Source organism: Cupressus sempervirens, chromosome 1 (genome assembly GCF_028749045.1).
Source record: "Cupressus sempervirens isolate cs-2001-9-10 chromosome 1, ASM2874904v1, whole genome shotgun sequence".
Lineage (NCBI taxonomy): Eukaryota > Viridiplantae > Streptophyta > Pinopsida > Cupressales > Cupressaceae > Cupressus > Cupressus sempervirens.
This window is the reverse complement of record NC_143118.1, coordinates 200,601,163-200,619,089: the sequence shown is the minus strand read 5'-3', so window position 1 is coordinate 200,619,089 and position 17,927 is coordinate 200,601,163. Positions and strand designations below refer to the sequence as shown.

The following is a 17,927-nucleotide window of genomic DNA, read 5'->3' as shown; positions in this document are numbered from 1 at the left end:
AATCGGTGGGTTGGCTTCAATGTACCATATACTTCTTAATAAACTATGTTTCATCAGAAGTAACTATAAGTTGCCTTAGCTTTGGCTATTACTTCATAATCATGTTGAACTAGTATATTATTGTTTTTATTAACACTCCACTATCGAGGGAATAATAATTGTGTTGACACCATAAAGGATGGAAGTGAAAGAATAATCTTGAGGGCAATTCACTAATGAAGCTTCCTATCTTTTTTAGATTATCCCATACTGGTAAACAATATTTGATATTTGATGTTATCTATTAATAGTATTTGATCAATCAATATATATATATATATATATATATATATTGTTTTTATTAACACTCCACTATCGAGGGAATAATAATTGTGTTGACACCATAAAGGATAGGAGTGAGAATAATCTTGAGGGCAATTCACTAATGGAGCTTCTTATCTTTTTTAGATTATCCCATACTAGTAAATAATATTTGATATTTGATGTTATCTATTAATAGTATTGATCGATCAATATATATATATATATATATTGTTTTTATTAACACTCCACTATCAAGGGAATAATCATTGTGTTGACATCATAAAGGATGGGAGTGAGAATAATCTTGAGGGCAATTCACTAATGGAACTTCCTATCTTTTTTAGATTATCCCATACTGGTAAACAATATTTGATATTTGATGTTATCTATTAATAGTATTTGATCAATCAATCAATATATATATATCATTATTTCATGTTTTTTATTATAACTATAATATTAATTGTATATTGATTAGCATGGATAATAAGGTATCCATAATTAGTGACATGTTATAGATAACATTCATGTCATGACATGGAGAACAATACTCATGATATCAAATGTGATATCAAACCTTATTAATTGTATCCTCCCTAGCTAAGAGGGAGTGTTGATGTTTGGTAGCTTTAGTTGGATAAACCTATGACTATATATAATTATATATGAGATATAATTTATATATCTGTGTGTGTGTGTGCTTGTTCATTATATATGACTATAGACTTCCTGTGGGGACTTTCTGTAGCCAATGATATTATTTGCACTTTCTATCATAATTATATTTTACCATTTCTTTAGAGTGCAATTAAATATTATTATGGAAAAAGGTGAATACTCTAGAGAGTGCAATTAAATATTATTTTCTTTCTTCTATAAGGCTGACTTCTTGGAGAAAAAGAATAGATAGGGAGGAAAGACTTATTGTTGGAAATAGAATGTGTTAACATCTACTTTGCTTGTTAACTTGTGGAGCCAAAGGCTTATGTAGTTTTCTACAATGGTCATTGGGAATGAACACTCTTGTTGATTCACATAACTGAGGTGGTGAAAGATCCTTCGAAGGGTTGCAAATATTGGAGAAGACAAATCAGTCTTTTCATTGTGCCAAGTTTGTGTGCTAGGGCCAGATTTATGGAGACAGATTGAACAAATAAGTGTAATTTTAGTTTCAGATACATTGCAGTATTGTTGGGGTATTTGAGCAAATAATTTTGGAAGGGTTTGGAAGACTTTCCTAAAACTAAAGGTGAACAGTGTTGTTGCTATAGTGTCATCACTACAATGTTGCTGCTACACTACCGTTGCTATAGTAACATCCAGATAATTTGGGCAATTTCCAGGTTCCCATTCACTCCTATTTTGCATTGATCTGAGGCTAGATCTGAATACTTTTAGGGCAATTGCAGAAATTTTGTAATCAATTGTGGAAGCATTGTAATCTATTTTTATATCAGAATTTTTTCTGAACATCATTGAAGTTACAAGACAGTTGTTTGTCCAAATGTCATACTATTGTAGATGCATATTTTCTCATCTTTGACCAATGCTTATACACTTGAAAAAAAAAATACAAAAATATTTGCATCTTTGTTGTTAGATATTTTGGAGCTTGTGCAAGCATATCTATTGTTATCAATTGAAGTTTGGCATTTAAAAAGAATCAGAATTTAGATCAGCGATATATTCCTTGCATGCAAACTGTTTGACAAACTCTCCGGTTAATAAATTAGAAAATTGAATTCAAAATTGCAAAGGATATTACAGTGGTATCAGAGTGGTTTCCTACCATCCTGTTGGTAATGTGCTCAAGCAGTGTGAAATCATTTGTGCACAACTCAGTTTAGATTTGATTTTTAGCTGGACAACAAAAAGGGATCATCATGGGAATATTTTTTAGCAATAAACAGGATTGAAAAGAGTTTAAACGAACTTAATACAAACCTAGATGTGAATTTCTATACTTAAAGTATTCACTTTCACAATTGGGGCTGTCTATAAGATCATCTACATCTATGATTGACACAACTGTTCATAAAAATGATTTGTCTTTTGGTTCCAATATGGTATGTAAAAATTTATATGATGAATTTGATAGACATGCTAATTTGAATCAAGAAACCAATATGACAACCTTGAGTGATGATTTGTCTACATCATCCTTGCAAGAGGTTTCGCAAGAGGTCATGGAAGTGACCCAAAGTATTGACACTCAAGATACCAGTGCCATGAACGGAGATTGCATAAACACTTCTGATTTTTATAACAGCAATTATGAAGGCTTGCATCCACAAGATCCAGCAATGTGTACATCCGTGCAAAATGCTATACTTGAGTTGTTGCATGGTAGTACTGAAGAATTGGGTACTAATGATGCTTTGCATAATGCAGATTCATGCCAGGATGAGTCTGATTTTTCAAATCAGATGTTGGAAAATGAGTTTAAAGTTTCAATCCTTGGCTTGGAGTCCCGAGATCACAAGTTAGACAAACACATAGTTGAGTTATTTATTGAAACACATAGTAGCAGTACCTTGGATGTTGATGTGTGCATGGATGATAGCACACATAATGCTTCTGATCCAGACTCCTTTCACAGCACAAATTTGAGTCAGAGAGAATTTTTTGGAATCGAGAATTACAGAGACCTCATCATTTGATTGAGCTACTTAAAGTCAATATGAAAGTTGACCCTCTAATTAGTGGAGCAGCCTTTAGTGTTTTGATTATAAATGATGAAGGTAACACTTCACAATGGCGTGATGTCATTATTGATTTGTTTGAGGACAATTATGTTATGCACCATCATTCTCATGAGAAGTCCAACACTACGATATCATCTAGTGATGGGAGCCCTACACCTATCAATAAACACGAAGATATCAAGAATATGTGAGTTGGTTTGACATACTTTGGTAATAATAAGGTAAAGAGATTTAAATAAATGAATGAAGAATGGTTGCAAAAAGCTAAAAAATAGTGGCTGCTAATGCAAGACAGCATCTTTGACAAGTCAAAAAAAAGGTCAATCGCATCAACATAGCAAGGCACAAGAGGATGGATAACATTAGAATATTTTTATTTCAAAGAGAGAATGAGTCGGAAAATGCACTTGGTTCCAATGACAACAATAAAGTTGATGAGTTTGGCCGATTAAAGGATTTGGCAAAGATTTCAAACATGAAGAAACAAGAACAGTTTGGGGTTTCTCCATGTGCAGTTGAAGTGCTCATAGTTTGGAGACTCAATTGAAGGTGAAGGGGGATGAGATTATTTCAGCATTATCTCATCATGACATGATGCATAGATGGATTGAGGATCATTTTTGGGCAGTTCAGAAATAGGGAAAGGTAGATCCAAATGGAATATCAGTGGCACCCTTAGATCGAGAAACACTTTTTGGTTTGCCCAGAAAGAAGTTGTGTTTTTATTGCAAAAGGTCATATGACACAAAACATGATTGTCCATTAAAGCCTAAGGGTAAGGCTAACCGTGTTATGTGGGCCTTTTATGAGGATTTTAAATCTGAAAATTCAGATCAGCAATCTGATCCAGAAGAGTACGAGACTGCAGGATCAAAACATAAGGAAGAGAAGGCTGAAAAAGAAGAGACACTTCAACTACAGGAAGCACGTCTCACCAGCATACAACGTGAGGGGGCCTTTAAGATGTATGGAGTTTTGGCTGGGCAGAAGATCATTACTTTGCTTGACTCATGAGTCACACATAACTTTATTGATGCCTGATTGGTTGAGAGATGCTACATACAAATAGAGGACTTTGAGGGTATAAGAGTCAAGGTTGCAGACGGCTGCACTCTTAGATGCGATAGGAAGATTTCAGATTTGCCCATGCATTTGAATAACTTTGAGTTTAAGGAAAAAAATATGTGGTGAACATGGGAGATACTGATATGGTTTGGGGATGACATGGCTTCATGACAAAGGTGAGTTTACCATCAATCTTTGTGCTAGGAAATGAGATTTTAGATGGCTGGGAAGACTCATGTGTAAAAACCCTTAGAGACGCTAGCTGCAGGACTACATCTTTCAAGTGGATGGAACAACTCATGTGTCATGACATGGTTGATTGGCTAGCAAAATGTGTTTAGATGCCAATATAGGAGAAGCAGCAAAAGTCTGCCTATCAACCAGACATACAAGAGTTGAGGATTAAGTATACTAAGGTGTTCAACAAGATTCCACCTGGAAAACCTACAAATAGAGGGATAGAGCATATCATAGAATTGGATGAGGGTGCTAATCCTGTAGTAATAACTCCCTACAAGCACCCTAAACAGCTTAAGGATGATATAGAAAAACCAATAAGGAGCTGCTAGCTATGGGACACTCAAACCTAGTAAGTGGCCATTCACTTCATCTGTAGTTTTAGTCAAGTAAAAGGTGGGTGCCTTTCAAATGTGCATTGATTACAGATTGTTGAACAAGAAGACCACTAAAACCCAATATCTAATTCCTAGAGTTGATGAGTTGATAGATGAGTTACATGGTTTACCAAAATTGATTTGAGGTTCGGGTATCATCAAATATGTGTTAGAGAATGTATCATTTGCCAATATAATAAACAAGGTCACACATACCATCCTAGCTTACTGTAGCCACTTCCGATTCCTAATAGCAAGTGGGAATGCATATCTATGGATTTCATTACAGGATTGTTGGAATCCCAGGGCAGAGATTGCATTTATGTAGTGGTTGATCTTTTAACTAAATATTCTCATTTCTTTCCAATCACTACTACATATTCAGCTTCATAGATCGTAGAATTGTTTTTTTGTGAGATATTCCGACTGCATGGGCTCCCACAGAGCCTTGTTAATGATAGAGATAGTCGGTTTATTAGTCAATTTTGGCAAGAGATTTTCAGATCATGTGCGACTATGCTCAATTCGAGTACCAGTTACCACCCACAAACTGATGGTCAAAAAGAAATAGTCAACAAATGAGTGGACGAATATCTTAGGAACTACAATATAGGGAAGAAAAAGGGGTGGGTTAAGTGGATATAGCTTTGTGAGCATAGCTACAACACCACCTATGATCTTTCTATTTAGATGACACCATTTATGGCCTTATATGATTATGAGGCACCTAGCTTTCTTGATTTATTGATGAGTGATAGTAGAGTGCCTAGTGTTGGAAATATGTTGCAGAAAAATCAAGATATCATGAGATCTCTCAGGAAGAATATTCAAAAAGCACAAAATCAAAAGAAGCAATATGTGGATCAGAGCAAAGTTGAACGTTCATTTGAGGTAGATGATATTGTGTACTTGATATTGCAGCCTTTTAGGCAGTCTACACTCGAGAAGAACGGTGTAGAGAAGCTCGCGCCACAATAATAAAGACCTTTCAAGATCATTTGGTGTGTAGGTGAGTTGGCTCATGAATTGGATTTACCAGCTGATAGTAAGGTCCATGATATTTTTCATGTGTCACGCCTCAAGAAGGCGTTAGGACATCACGTGGTTCCTTCCACGACTTTAACACCTTTAGAGGATGAGGGTAAGTTGGTTCTGGTACTCAAGGCTATATTGGATGTCAAGGAGAAACAGTTGAGAAGACAAGTTATCAAGGAATATTTGATCAAATAGGACTTATTGCTTAAAGATGCTTTTTGGGAAGGTTAGAAGACTTGGAAGTATTGGAAATCTTGCTACTTCTATGGAACCCTTTTGGTACCCACCTACTATCTTCCCACTCATGTAGCGTGGTTGGTGCCCTACTGTTAGCACTTGTACAAGTGTTTCTTTGTTTTACATCTTCCTGCAAGTTGTTGCAGTTTTTGTCATCTCTCAGCTTGTTGAATCCGCGAAGACCTCACCAAATTTTCTACTTCCACAAGTTGTGTTTCTTTCCTCATACCCCTTCTATCTTTATTTGGCATAAGGGGCATTAATTTTGGTTGTAGGAGGTGTGGCGCCTACTAGTGTTGTGTGGTTCTTCCTCGCTCTGGTTCCTTTCCTCATACCATTAAAGTATTTGTTGATTATGTTTTTCCCTTTCACTTTCCTCACGTTGTTCGTGCAAGCCAGCAATCTTGGAAAGCTATACAAAAGATTGTAAACCTGACAATTCATCATGAATGAGGCACATACGGTAGCAGGGGAGATCGCTCTCTCTTGAGCATCTGCTACACGTACTCGTCAACCAATATATCCCATGCCTGAACCAAATCTTATGTCAACTAGTCCTCTCCGGTCACTTTTGTATTGTCCTTGGCGCCGCTATCAATTACTAGGACTTGTTGGTCAATAGTATGACCCATTATATTGTCATCCTGCCTATCCTACTTCTTGGGAGCTCTAGATTCGAACTTAGGCAACGTCGCCAAAATGTTGGATGCCTAATTTGAAATGTATTAACTAATACAATGTATGAAATCTTTGAGTTTCAGAGTGATTTTGTTGATCTTTGGAGCACTATTCAAATTTTGGTAAGTTTGATTATATACACATCTGGTTGTACACTCCTAGCCACAAAGTTTCCTTGCATTTTGGTTCGTTCTTTCAAGAATATTGATTTGTCAGGTTTCTAAGGTGAAAGATCCACTCTAGCTAGTTGTTGGTTACAGTTACTAATTATTTTGGATTTGTTGAGTTCTAGTGATGTGGGTTTGACGAAAATGAAGACTTGTGAAGTTTTTTTGAGTTGCCTTCAAGGTTTTTGGAGTGTTTTGTTGATATTTGGAGTGCTATTCAAATTTCAATTAGTATGATTCGATACCCAAGTCTGGTTGTACACTTCCATGCACAAGATTTCCTCCCATTTGGTTCATTCTTTCAAGAATGTTGATTTGTTGCTTCGGGGTATTAATTAATTGTTCTTCCTATCGCTGGGTGGCCAATATTGACAGGTCATTCACCGAGATTGAAAAGAATTATAATTTTCTAGGGAGGTTTACCCAGGTTGCGGACTGTACACCTCTCCTTGAGGCACATGGGTTAATCAAGTGTCATAAATACTGTTTAAAAAGGCTGTAAATCCTCTTTTGAAGCACCTACGTATCTAGGAGATTGACAAAGCTGTTAACAAAAATTTTAAGGGGAGTTTCTATTTAAAACAATTTATTTGGCAAGTCGCCCCTGCTACTTCAGCAGTTCCCATTTGGCACAACGCAAATTTATTTAGAGAGTATTTCAGTATTGTGAAAGTTAAATGATTTAAGCATTTCTTCTAATTCATCTAGGCAATTTCAGGAAGTGATTTAATCGGGCAAAGAGTATTAAATTGAGCCAAGGTGTGATTGCATCAAAGAAGTTATCGCAGATTGGTATTGACAGAAAAGCTCAGTTGTGGGCAAATTTACAGATCTGTTATGTTTTGGAAATCATTACTTTTCAGTTTTGCAATGAGAATAGCAATAGCTGAATAGTATCATTCAAAGTTTGCTTGCTTAATATGGCTATTTCATTATTTGTCCTTTACCAATGATGACGAAACACAAAATGAATTGAATCTGAAAATGAACTAATTTATGTTACACATAGTATGTCGTTTCACAAAATAATTGCAATCAACTTCAACATTCAAAAAAAAAATCAGGGGTATACATTACAGTACCCTATTTTTGACTCCATGTGCACAATCAGACAAAATATTATTAATGTAATCAATATGGAAAGCCAATCTTTTCTTGACCACCAAGGACTGAAGATTATTGTTTGTAGTTTATGTTAGTTTTTAAAGAAGCCTATTGTTTGTAATTTGTGTTAGTTTTTTTTTTTTAAAAGGAGGCACATTTTAGATAATGTAAATCTTCACATTAATTTTCTCCAAATCGGAAAGCTATGGAACAAGATTCTTTTGCTTTTGTCAAACGATTTCTTCAATGTCAACATCACAATAATATTATCCATGATCCTATACATGAACTCCAATATTAGGTAGCTTCATAGCCTTTTAGCATATGGGGTTTGGTTCTTGTTGGAAAAAAATCACCTCCCTCTTCTCAAGGACATACCTACATTCTCACTACTATTGATTACTTCACTAAATGGGTGGAAGTTGTTCCTCTTCATTCCACTACTAGTGATTTTATTTGTAATTTCACTCTTCATAACATCACTGCTAGATTTGGTATTCCAGTTTCAATTTAACTTTGTTTAATCATACATATGCCAAAATAATTTTTAATATTTAGTTAGTGTCACAATATTTATTTTTTGCTATATTTTGAATAGGGAAACTTTCGAATATCAAGATAAAAAAATTTCATTATAATTAATAATAATTACCATGTTGCAACCTATTTTAATAAATTAGAAATGGGGCATGAGCAACAGAAAACGATCTTCCAATCAGCTGCCTCAACATATGCTTAAGTGATTTGATATACAGAAACAACTTTGTATCAGAAACTAGTCAATTTGTTAACTTGACAAAGACAATTACAATTTCAGCACCCGGATCGCTGATGCCAGGAGTTCCAGCATCACTGATGAGAGCAATAATCTGACCCTGTTGCAGCCTCTGTAATATTGTTGCTTCCCGAAGAGACTCGTTGAACTTGTGGTAACTCATCTGTGACGAAAACTGCAAGTTATTGAAGTCCAAACTGAAAGGGACAACATAAAATTTATCGTCCAACCCATAAACGTATTATGTTCAGATCAACACACCAGTACAAAAAAAAATTTAAATTGGATATCTACGACTAGAACTTCATCACATAGGCGTTTGCTTACAAGAGGGGTGTTAATGCTGTAATGTTGAAGTAACTTTCCAGAATGCCTTGTATCCTCACAAAGTATAAGGTCTGCAGACTCCAGAACACGCAAAGCACTAATTGGAATAAAGAAAAAAAATCAATAAAACTGAAACACAAAGTCTGTACAAGATTATCAAGCTTAAATATGATTACAAAACTTATTAAAGCCTTTAAGCTAAGAAAATTTTCAAATCTGCAGAATATAACTAATAAAACAAATTTCAATTAATACAAGAAAACAGTGCAATCAAACCACTCCAGATATTAGTGCTTCGGTGGTTTTATGTTACTGTGCAAGGAATAAAATGCCATAGTCTCAAAAATCCAACCGGGAATTTAATTCAAAGTTCAAAGTTCGGGCTGTAATCTTCCCTTTCCTTCACAAATTGTAATTCTCTGTTAGAACTCTCCTCCAATCTGCAGTGATCTATCTCTTTTACATGCCTTTGAAGTATTTCTAAAGTTATCCGAAAAAAAGATTTTCTTCCATTGACTCAGTTATAGAAATTTAGGGGGTTTAATCCTTTCATTACAGGCCTAGAGAGGTATCATCCTCAGGTTGGTTGATCCTTGGTTCATATTCCACAAGTGAATGATATAACATGTCTTGATGAGTTTATACCCTCCTTTCCTTGTTTAGACTCCCTTAATTATATTTCTTCAACTGTCACAACTCTTCAAAATATCCCTTGACTGTTTTTAATTAACTTTAATATAATTTCATATTATAGTGGTAATAGTAAATCCTTTGGCCACCTCCTATTTCCTTTAATAACCTTAATTAAAATTCAGCATACAATAGAGGAGCAAAAGGTCATGCAATCTCATTTTTCGTAGCTACGAGCAGCAGTTATTATTTCGTACACACTTGTGACGACTCCTCACGTACAACAGACCAAGGAATGTTTTGTCTTCATAAAATGAACCTTATATGATTCAATGCCCTACGATAAACCAAAATAATCTTCTACAGATCTGGGCCCCCAATTATCAAATCATGCCTCCTTTTTGTATAACAATTTGGAATTGTGTCGGTACAAGTACAACCATAGTTGAAAGTTGCACTCAGAAAATACTCGGCAAGGCCTACAATAGTGATTGGCAAAGAACTCTATGTATTAAAATACGCTTAAAATTCATTTGAAACACATTTGTTTTAACAAAATTCAGTTTCTATGATTTCTCAAGTATGTGATCTCTGTGGACAACTTCTTGAATTGTTCAACTAATTCCTTCATCTCATCTTTCTCCTCTTGTATTCTTGTAGATATACTTGCACCTTGAAGATATTCATATAGAATTGAAGGTGCCTAAGAAACTGGAGCTCTTGGGTGTAGCACAAGTTGGTTTGATGGAGCTTGATTAATTCCAACTGTCTGTTCAGAACTTATCACTAATCCTGATATATTTTGTCTCATCTGCTGGCCAACTCCCATTGCTCTGGTCTAAGCTTCATTCAAATTTGCTGAAGCGAAATGTGAATGTCTTGTGAACATGGATGCAGAAGAATCCGAACTATTGTAATACATCTCTAGCGCAACTGCATCTTGAACAGTATAGGGAGCCTGCAATCTTGTTTACACTTTGTGAAGATGGTTGTTAAATGAGCTTATGGGCTCTTGCTCTTGCCTCCTAATATCTGCAAACTGCCTGTACAAGTCCAATGGAGCAATGGGGATTCCAAATTTTCCAATGAACATTTTTCAACTGGTCCCATGCAGTTATAGATGAGATTGGCAAATGCACAAACCAATAGAAAGCTTCATCTCCTAATGAATGAGGAAAGAGTCAACACGCAATGTCCTCCTCCTGAATCTTCCTGTTACACAAGGTATCTTCAAAAATCTTGATATGTCCTTCAGTGGTTCAATTCGGATCATTGAAATGGAACTTTAAAAACTGTTTTGGATTGTTTGGCAAATCATGATAAGTAGCGAAAGTAAGTGGAAAGGCATTATTTTGTATCCAAGGGGATTCATTGCTGTTGTCGGTAAATTCTATATTGTAGCCGATGGGTAGAATTGTATCCGAAAAGGCACGTAATGGTTGAGTTACCCATTCGAGAAAGTATATGTACATTGTCCATAGGGACTATTGATATCATCATAATCATATTGTAAGCATTGGAGTGCATATTGCGTATATGAATAAAGTATATGTTATGTGTTATATCTTACTATACTACATGCGATAAGTATCATTTTACCCTGTACGGTAAACATTTGGTGTTGTTGCCAATCAAACCTAGAACAAAGGAAGGGTTATGAAGATTAATGCCTAATCTACCTAATAAAGATAGAAATAAGATAAAAGATAAGGATGAGATACGCACAGCACAGGAAGTATTAATTTTAGCACAACAGGTGGAGTGTAGACAGAAACTTCAGCAGATTACCGATGGACACTGAAAGGGTAAAGAAGCACAGATGAAGGAAGTGCATTCACCTAGTAGACCGAGGAGTGCTGAGGAATTGCTAGAAGAGACTTGATAGCAATTGAATTTGGTGGAAGAGACAAGGGAGGAGTTCCTTAACTTGCATACGCCGAGGGTAGAGAATCCGAACACAAGGGAAGAAACTCGCACAGCTCGAAGTGCCGAAGGAGCACAAGCATAGAGTGAACTCTTTGTTCTTGATACACCCAACAAACAAATACAGGCAGAGAATCAAATAACTTCGATTGAGGAAGATCTTTTCTCACTTAATGCAATTGTCCAAAGTAGGGTGGTTGTCCAAAGCAGCACGGTTGTGCAGAACAATGCAGATGCTTAGAACAACACGAGTACTCAAAACAATGCAGGTGCTCAAAAAAGCACAGGTACATAGCAAGTACCACAGAATTGGAAGAAAGTAGCAATGGCAGGACCAAAGGAAAAATTGCCAAAGTTCAACAGTGATGGGATGGTAGACCTGATCAGACACTGCAAAACATGTAGAACAATATGGACGACGAATGGTGTAACGAACCAGGATGACTAGATCTAACTGTTCCCGGGCATACTACGAGGTGTTGCATTTGATTGGTTTTCGGATCCCAATCCACAAAAATTAACAACATGGACAAAAGTTAGGAAAGAATTCATAGTAGAGTTCCGACTACTAAGGGAGGATAATGAAATTGTGGGAAAAATATATAGTACGAAGCAAGGAAAGAATGAAATGATCTGTTTGTATGCAAGAAGGCTGAAAGAGTTGGTGGGAAAGATAGAGAGTCCACCAACGGACGGATTAAAAAAACGATGGTTTGTCAAAGGGCTACAACCGGCACTAAAGAAGAAAATGAAGATTGTACCTCCAGCATCGTACATAGATGTGTATAGTCAAGCAATGGATCTGGAGAGTGAGCAAAAAAACAAGCAAAAAGAAGAAGCACAAATCGTTGGACTCAAATGATTCATCTTCTGAAAGTAGCAGCAGAGACAAAGAATCAAGTAAGAAAGTTTAAGCGTTGCAAAAAGATATGTTACAATGATGAAGGAATTTAAAAATCTGAAAAAGAATCCCGACTCAGTGAAAGGGGAGTTGTGTTATATGGACTATAAGGAGGAGGGCCACACAAAGAGCTCCTGCTTGAAAAAACAATTTTACGATATTTGCCAGATTGTGGGACATTCCATAAAGGAATGCCCATTCAATATGAAGTCAAAGGGACACCAGCAAGTGTTTCTGATGCAAGAAGCATCCACCGGAATGAACATGAACAACGATGCAACCTCAGGAGGATATCATAACAATAACTAGCGCGGACAAGGCGGTAACAATAACAATAATGAAGGCCGAAGTCGGATACAGTACGACTCAAGTGAACGGCCAATGATACAATGTCGTGCGTGCAACCTCTGGGGGCACTTCGCCAGAGACTATACCATGAAAGAAATGCCAGAACTGTTGTGCAGATAGTGCTGTCCGGGAGACCACGAGGATTCAAAATGCCCTAAGCAAGGGGTGAACTTATTAAGCATCGAAGCATGTGATGAGAAGATACTAGCCATCACTCCCGAACAAGCAAAGAAGGCAATGTACCCAGATGTAGAGGAAGAAAAGAAGAGGTTGCAACAAGTACGAACGGAGTTGGAAAAACAAATAGAAATGGAAAAATTACAAACAAAAGACACTACTGGCACCTCGAAGACAAACCTAGCAGAACAAAATATTATAAGGCAACTAATGCAAATGGAAGTTCCTATGAACTTAAATGACCTTCTTACAATGCCTCAGTTGCGAACGGCGATACTGAACATGACACCACTCCCGAAAGCAACGGAAGAGACAAGAAAGGATGGCAGCAGAGTGACTGCAGCATACCCAATGCTATTGGCACTCACTATGACAAGACATCCTGCAGTAGTAGAGATGGGTATCCTAGGAACCGTACTCACAGACAAAATCATCAACGGAGGATCAGGAGTTTACGTACTACCAGATGACATATGGAAAAAATTGGGACAACCTACGTTGTGGCCACCTACATTTCAATTACTCACTGCCAATCAGCATGGGATTAAGCCCCTAGGGACCTTGATGGCATAGCCCGTAACTATCGGCACACAACCATTCTTGTTGGATTTTGTGATCATATCATTAAAAAGAAAAGGGTATGACGCCATCCTCAAATAGGACTGGATGGTACAAGCGAAGGTGAAACATGATTGGAAATGGAATACTCTATCCATGGAAGGTGGAGGCGAGAGATTTGTAATCAACCTTCACACACTAATGGTAGGTGAGGAGGCAGCATCATCGGATTCCGAAGGCGAAGGCGGAGGGGAAGACGACGGGAAGAAAAGAATGGAACCTAATCAAGAGGGGGTATTGAGATTAGGAGGGTCTAACGATGATGACTTGGACTCGGTGAACGGTCTACTCCATTGGCAGATGGAGGACTACGAACTTTTTCCGCGCTGTAACATGTTAGGGGTCAAAGATGGAAAAGAAGAAAATGAAGGTTCGAAGGAATACAGAGAAGTAAAAGAAGGAAATGGGGTTACGACTAAAGTTGAAGGAAAGGTGGTTATGGCTGAAGCTAAAGGAAAGAGCATACTGTATGGGCAGTACAAGAGAAAGAACATACCATATGAACCCAGCAAAAGGAAAGATTCCACCGAACGATACATAGTGAACAGACCCCACGGAAAGAAAAGGTTACATCGCACGACGGATTTAGTAGAAAGGTGTCAACAGCAAGGAAAACACATCGTACAGTCAGCACAAGGAGACAAAAAGAACTACATAGCAACCAAAAATGTACACTGTATGGCCACCAGGCAGTATTGTACAAATCTCGCATGCAGACACAAAATATGCACCATACGGCAAGGGGAAGACACTATCATACACCATACAGACAGAAAATCATGGAGACAACACCGAGGGAAGCATCAAAAAGTATCACCAGACAACAATAGGAGGAAACCATACAAATGCCAAGAAGCAAGGGATTGTACGGACAGGAAAAGGGCACAAGAAAGGGCCACCATATGGAGGTGTATGGTTTGCGCAGAGAAAAGGTGCTAAACACCATACGGTTGAAAGGAAAATGTAAAAGCATTGTGTTGACGTATGGACTGAGAAAAGGAAGCAACTATGCGGACAGTATGGATAGCATGAGTGAACAGTAGCAAAATTGACAGTCAACATAGTGAACAAGCATAGCACTGTACAGTCCGGGGATCAATGTATAGCCTGGAGGAAGAGGGTTGTCTTGTGCAACATAAGTAAATTTTGGTAATGCATATATGTAAATATAAATAATTAGAATAAATAAGAAATCAAAGAGAATATTGTAATAGATGAGCAATGACAAGATGCAAACTAATAGTAAGCTGAAGGCTATAAAGTCATCATACGACCATCAAATACGACCTTCATATAAGCACGTCGTATGGAAAGGGAAATTGAGAACAAATATAAAGGATACTGTATGGGAACATTAGGAAGTGAGATAACAACGTACGGTGGCCAAGCAAAACAGGAAGAGATGTATTGTACAGTCATAAGAAGCGACTGAAAGAGGTCATCGTACGGTCGTACAGTAGAAGAGGTACAAAACAACATAGGAAATGGCAGAGCATTACCATATGGTAACCCCAGAATGTAAGTAAAAGAGAAAAGAAACCCACCGTAGGGTGGCACAAACGATTAGCATAAGAAAGGTTGCAAGGACACACCATACGATCCTAAAGGTGAAAACTTTAGAAGCAAAGGGCATTGAAACAATATCGTACGGACTCTTGGAAGAAAGAATGTGGTTCGTACGACCCTTTGGAAGAATACCATACAGTTCAGTTGAGATAGGAAACACCGTCGTACGACCAAGCAGTTAAAAGGAATTAGACAGTTTTCAGCATACCAAAGTATGGCAGGAAGGTTCTAAAAAAAACAAAAAAAAAAGGACGATAAATCAAAACAGTTCACAATGAATAACGTATGATACCGAAGGGAAGGGAAAGACATAAACAGGTAGTAAAACATAAGTAGTTGGCAGAAAGAGTATGGGATCGGAAGAAAATCACAAAAATGATGTTTCATGGACTTCTGTGTGGGTTTGAAGGTGCTAATTTGGTCTTGGCGGCAGGGGCACAACCCCTCAACGCCCTATATCGCGACAGGGAGCGCGCCTGGGGACCCTGTGAGGGTGCTGCCCCTCGACCCCACTGGGGCATTGCCCCCCGACCCCACTACGGCATTGCCCCCTAGACCCCTAATCAGTTCAATTATCAGTTGTGGGAAGTGTGACCAGTTGATGAGATCTAGAGTTGTTGCAAGCATAGAGTGTCTGTCTGCTAGAGGTGCTACGCGTTGAGGCACTTGGAGTAGGTGTTGGACGTGAGGCTGTCTTGGTGGATGCATAAAGAGCCCGGGAGGAGTTGACCATCCAGTTGGAGGTAGTAGAGCGACACTTGGCTCAGCGTACCCAAGAGTTGGAAGCAAAGAAGGTGGCATGGGTGCTATCAAGGTTAGATTGGCTAGGGAGACAGTATTGTGTTAGTAGAGGCTACAGATGCAACGTGTTTTTGGAGATCAGTTTGGTGCAGGCACAGGAGGAATGTGAATGTGATGTGACGGAAAAAGATCTATCCTATTATAGTTAGTCACAGTTAATGCATTCCATTTTGTTAATCTGTCTTGGTAATTTTGTAATTGTCGTCCGAAGACGACTTGTCTTTTTGGGGGATGATGTTGTCGGTAAATTTTATATTGTAGCTGATAGGTAGAATTGTATTCGAAAGGTTGCGCAATGGTTGAGTCACCCGTTCAGGAAAGGATATGTACATCGTCCGTAAGGACTATTGAGATCATCATAATCATATTGTAAGCATTGGAGTGCATATTGCATATATGAATAAAGTATCTGTTTTGTGTTATATCTTATTGTACTACATGCAATAAGTATCCTTTTACCCTGTACGGTAAACAATTGCAACATGAGCTGATTGGACTGGTATTACTTGGGCTTGCTTAACTTGAACTTGAAATTGAATTGTCCAACTTGAAGGACTAGCCTCACTTGCAATGTGAGCGGCCAAATGTCTTTGTCCCTTCTTGTGGACTTGCAATTCTACAAAATCCTCTTCTTGTTTTGGAGTTGATCTCAACACTCTTTTTTTCTTTCTAATTGTAGCCTTTCAAACCATTCTGGTGAGAAAAATCTAATCCCCTTATCCAGCTTGGACTTAATTCTAATTCTCTTATTTGGTCTTCTTGGGCTAATCTTTCTTCTCTTCTTAGTTAGCATTCCTTATGGAGTTCTCTTTCACATTGGATCCTTTCTGCTCTCTCGTGCACAATCCTTTCTTGAAGCTACCTTTCGATTCTCAATCTTCTCTTTCTTGTTCAATACCAACTTTTTCTTCTTCTTCCAAGCTAGCTTGAGAAACTGTGTAATGTGTGTCATCCCTTCTCTCATTCCAAATGAAAGCCCCCAAATTTGAAATGATATCTTCTTATCTTACGTTCACGTATAAACCTAGTTGCACAATTGGATAGTGAGTGTACTAGGGCAACACAATCTTAGATCATCTTCTCAATTGTCTCTCGCCATCCAATCTTTCTTGGACTTCTCTTTCAATCTTTTGATTTTTTTCTTCTTCTTTGTCTAGTATATCAGTTGTTAATAACACTTGGGGGGGGGGGGGGGTGGTAGGGGGGCTTGAACTAGTATTGCTACAAATCTAGCAAATTTCACCACCAACATGCTTAATATGAAACATGCAAATGAAATAAACAAGTAATAGAAAAGTAATTCAAACACTCACACATTAAACACTTTGACACCAATATTTTTCACATGGAAACCCTTGGTTAGAGGATAAACCACATTGTGAATTGTCACCCACAATTCTTCACTACTACGGTAATAAATTTGCCTTGTAAAGAGCTTTACAATCCACATGGTGAGGGTTTCACTAGGTTAAGAATGTTAAGCCTTGCTAGAAGCTTTGCAAATAAGATATGTTAGGATGTACCCGGTTAAAGGATTTAGAGCTCCTTCTAAGAGTCACTTGATTAAACGATTTCTTCTTCGGGCCTATTAGGAGTGAGCTTGTTAGAGGATTTTCCTTGTCAACTTGTTAAATCAGCAAGTATGGGTTGATTTAAAAGTTGCACTTATTACATGACAGATCATTTATGCTTCTGATCAGTTCTTTGCTTTAGATCAATGCTAACACACTCTACTGCAAGTATCCTTCATAAACTTTGTACTTCACATCACCAACAACTATCGCACATTGATCTTTTTATCACCTTTATACCATTCTTGAGGTGGTGAGAAATCCCTCAACATGTTTCCACAAGTCGGCTTCAAAACCAATTCAAATATTATGAGCAAGAAATAATTTCTTGAACTTTATTCCTTCATATCAGCCTCTTCACAGCTATCCTCTTACTTTACCA

The 17,927-nt window shown here is 37.5% G+C and overlaps 1 protein-coding gene across 11 annotated transcripts in view; it reads right to left on the bottom strand.

Moving 5' to 3' along the window:
* LOC149576818 (Tetrapyrrole (Corrin/Porphyrin) Methylase) overlaps positions 1-17,927 on the bottom strand; it is a 272,690-nt gene that overhangs the window by 166,817 nt on the left and 87,946 nt on the right. For 10 of the 11 annotated variants that reach the window (XR_016362336.1, XR_016362333.1, XR_016362327.1 and 7 more), the window contains 2 exons: positions 9,011-9,107; positions 8,718-8,846 (listed from right to left, as the gene is read on the bottom strand). Coding sequence is in view for 2 of the 11 variants with exons in the window: in XM_089820217.1 (XP_089676343.1) it covers positions 8,718-8,846; positions 9,011-9,107 (226 nt within the window). In the remaining 9 variants the exon portion in view is untranslated. The remainder of the gene's footprint in view (positions 1-8,717; positions 8,847-9,010; positions 9,108-17,927) is intronic. The other variant, XR_016362340.1, reaches the window with a different exon arrangement.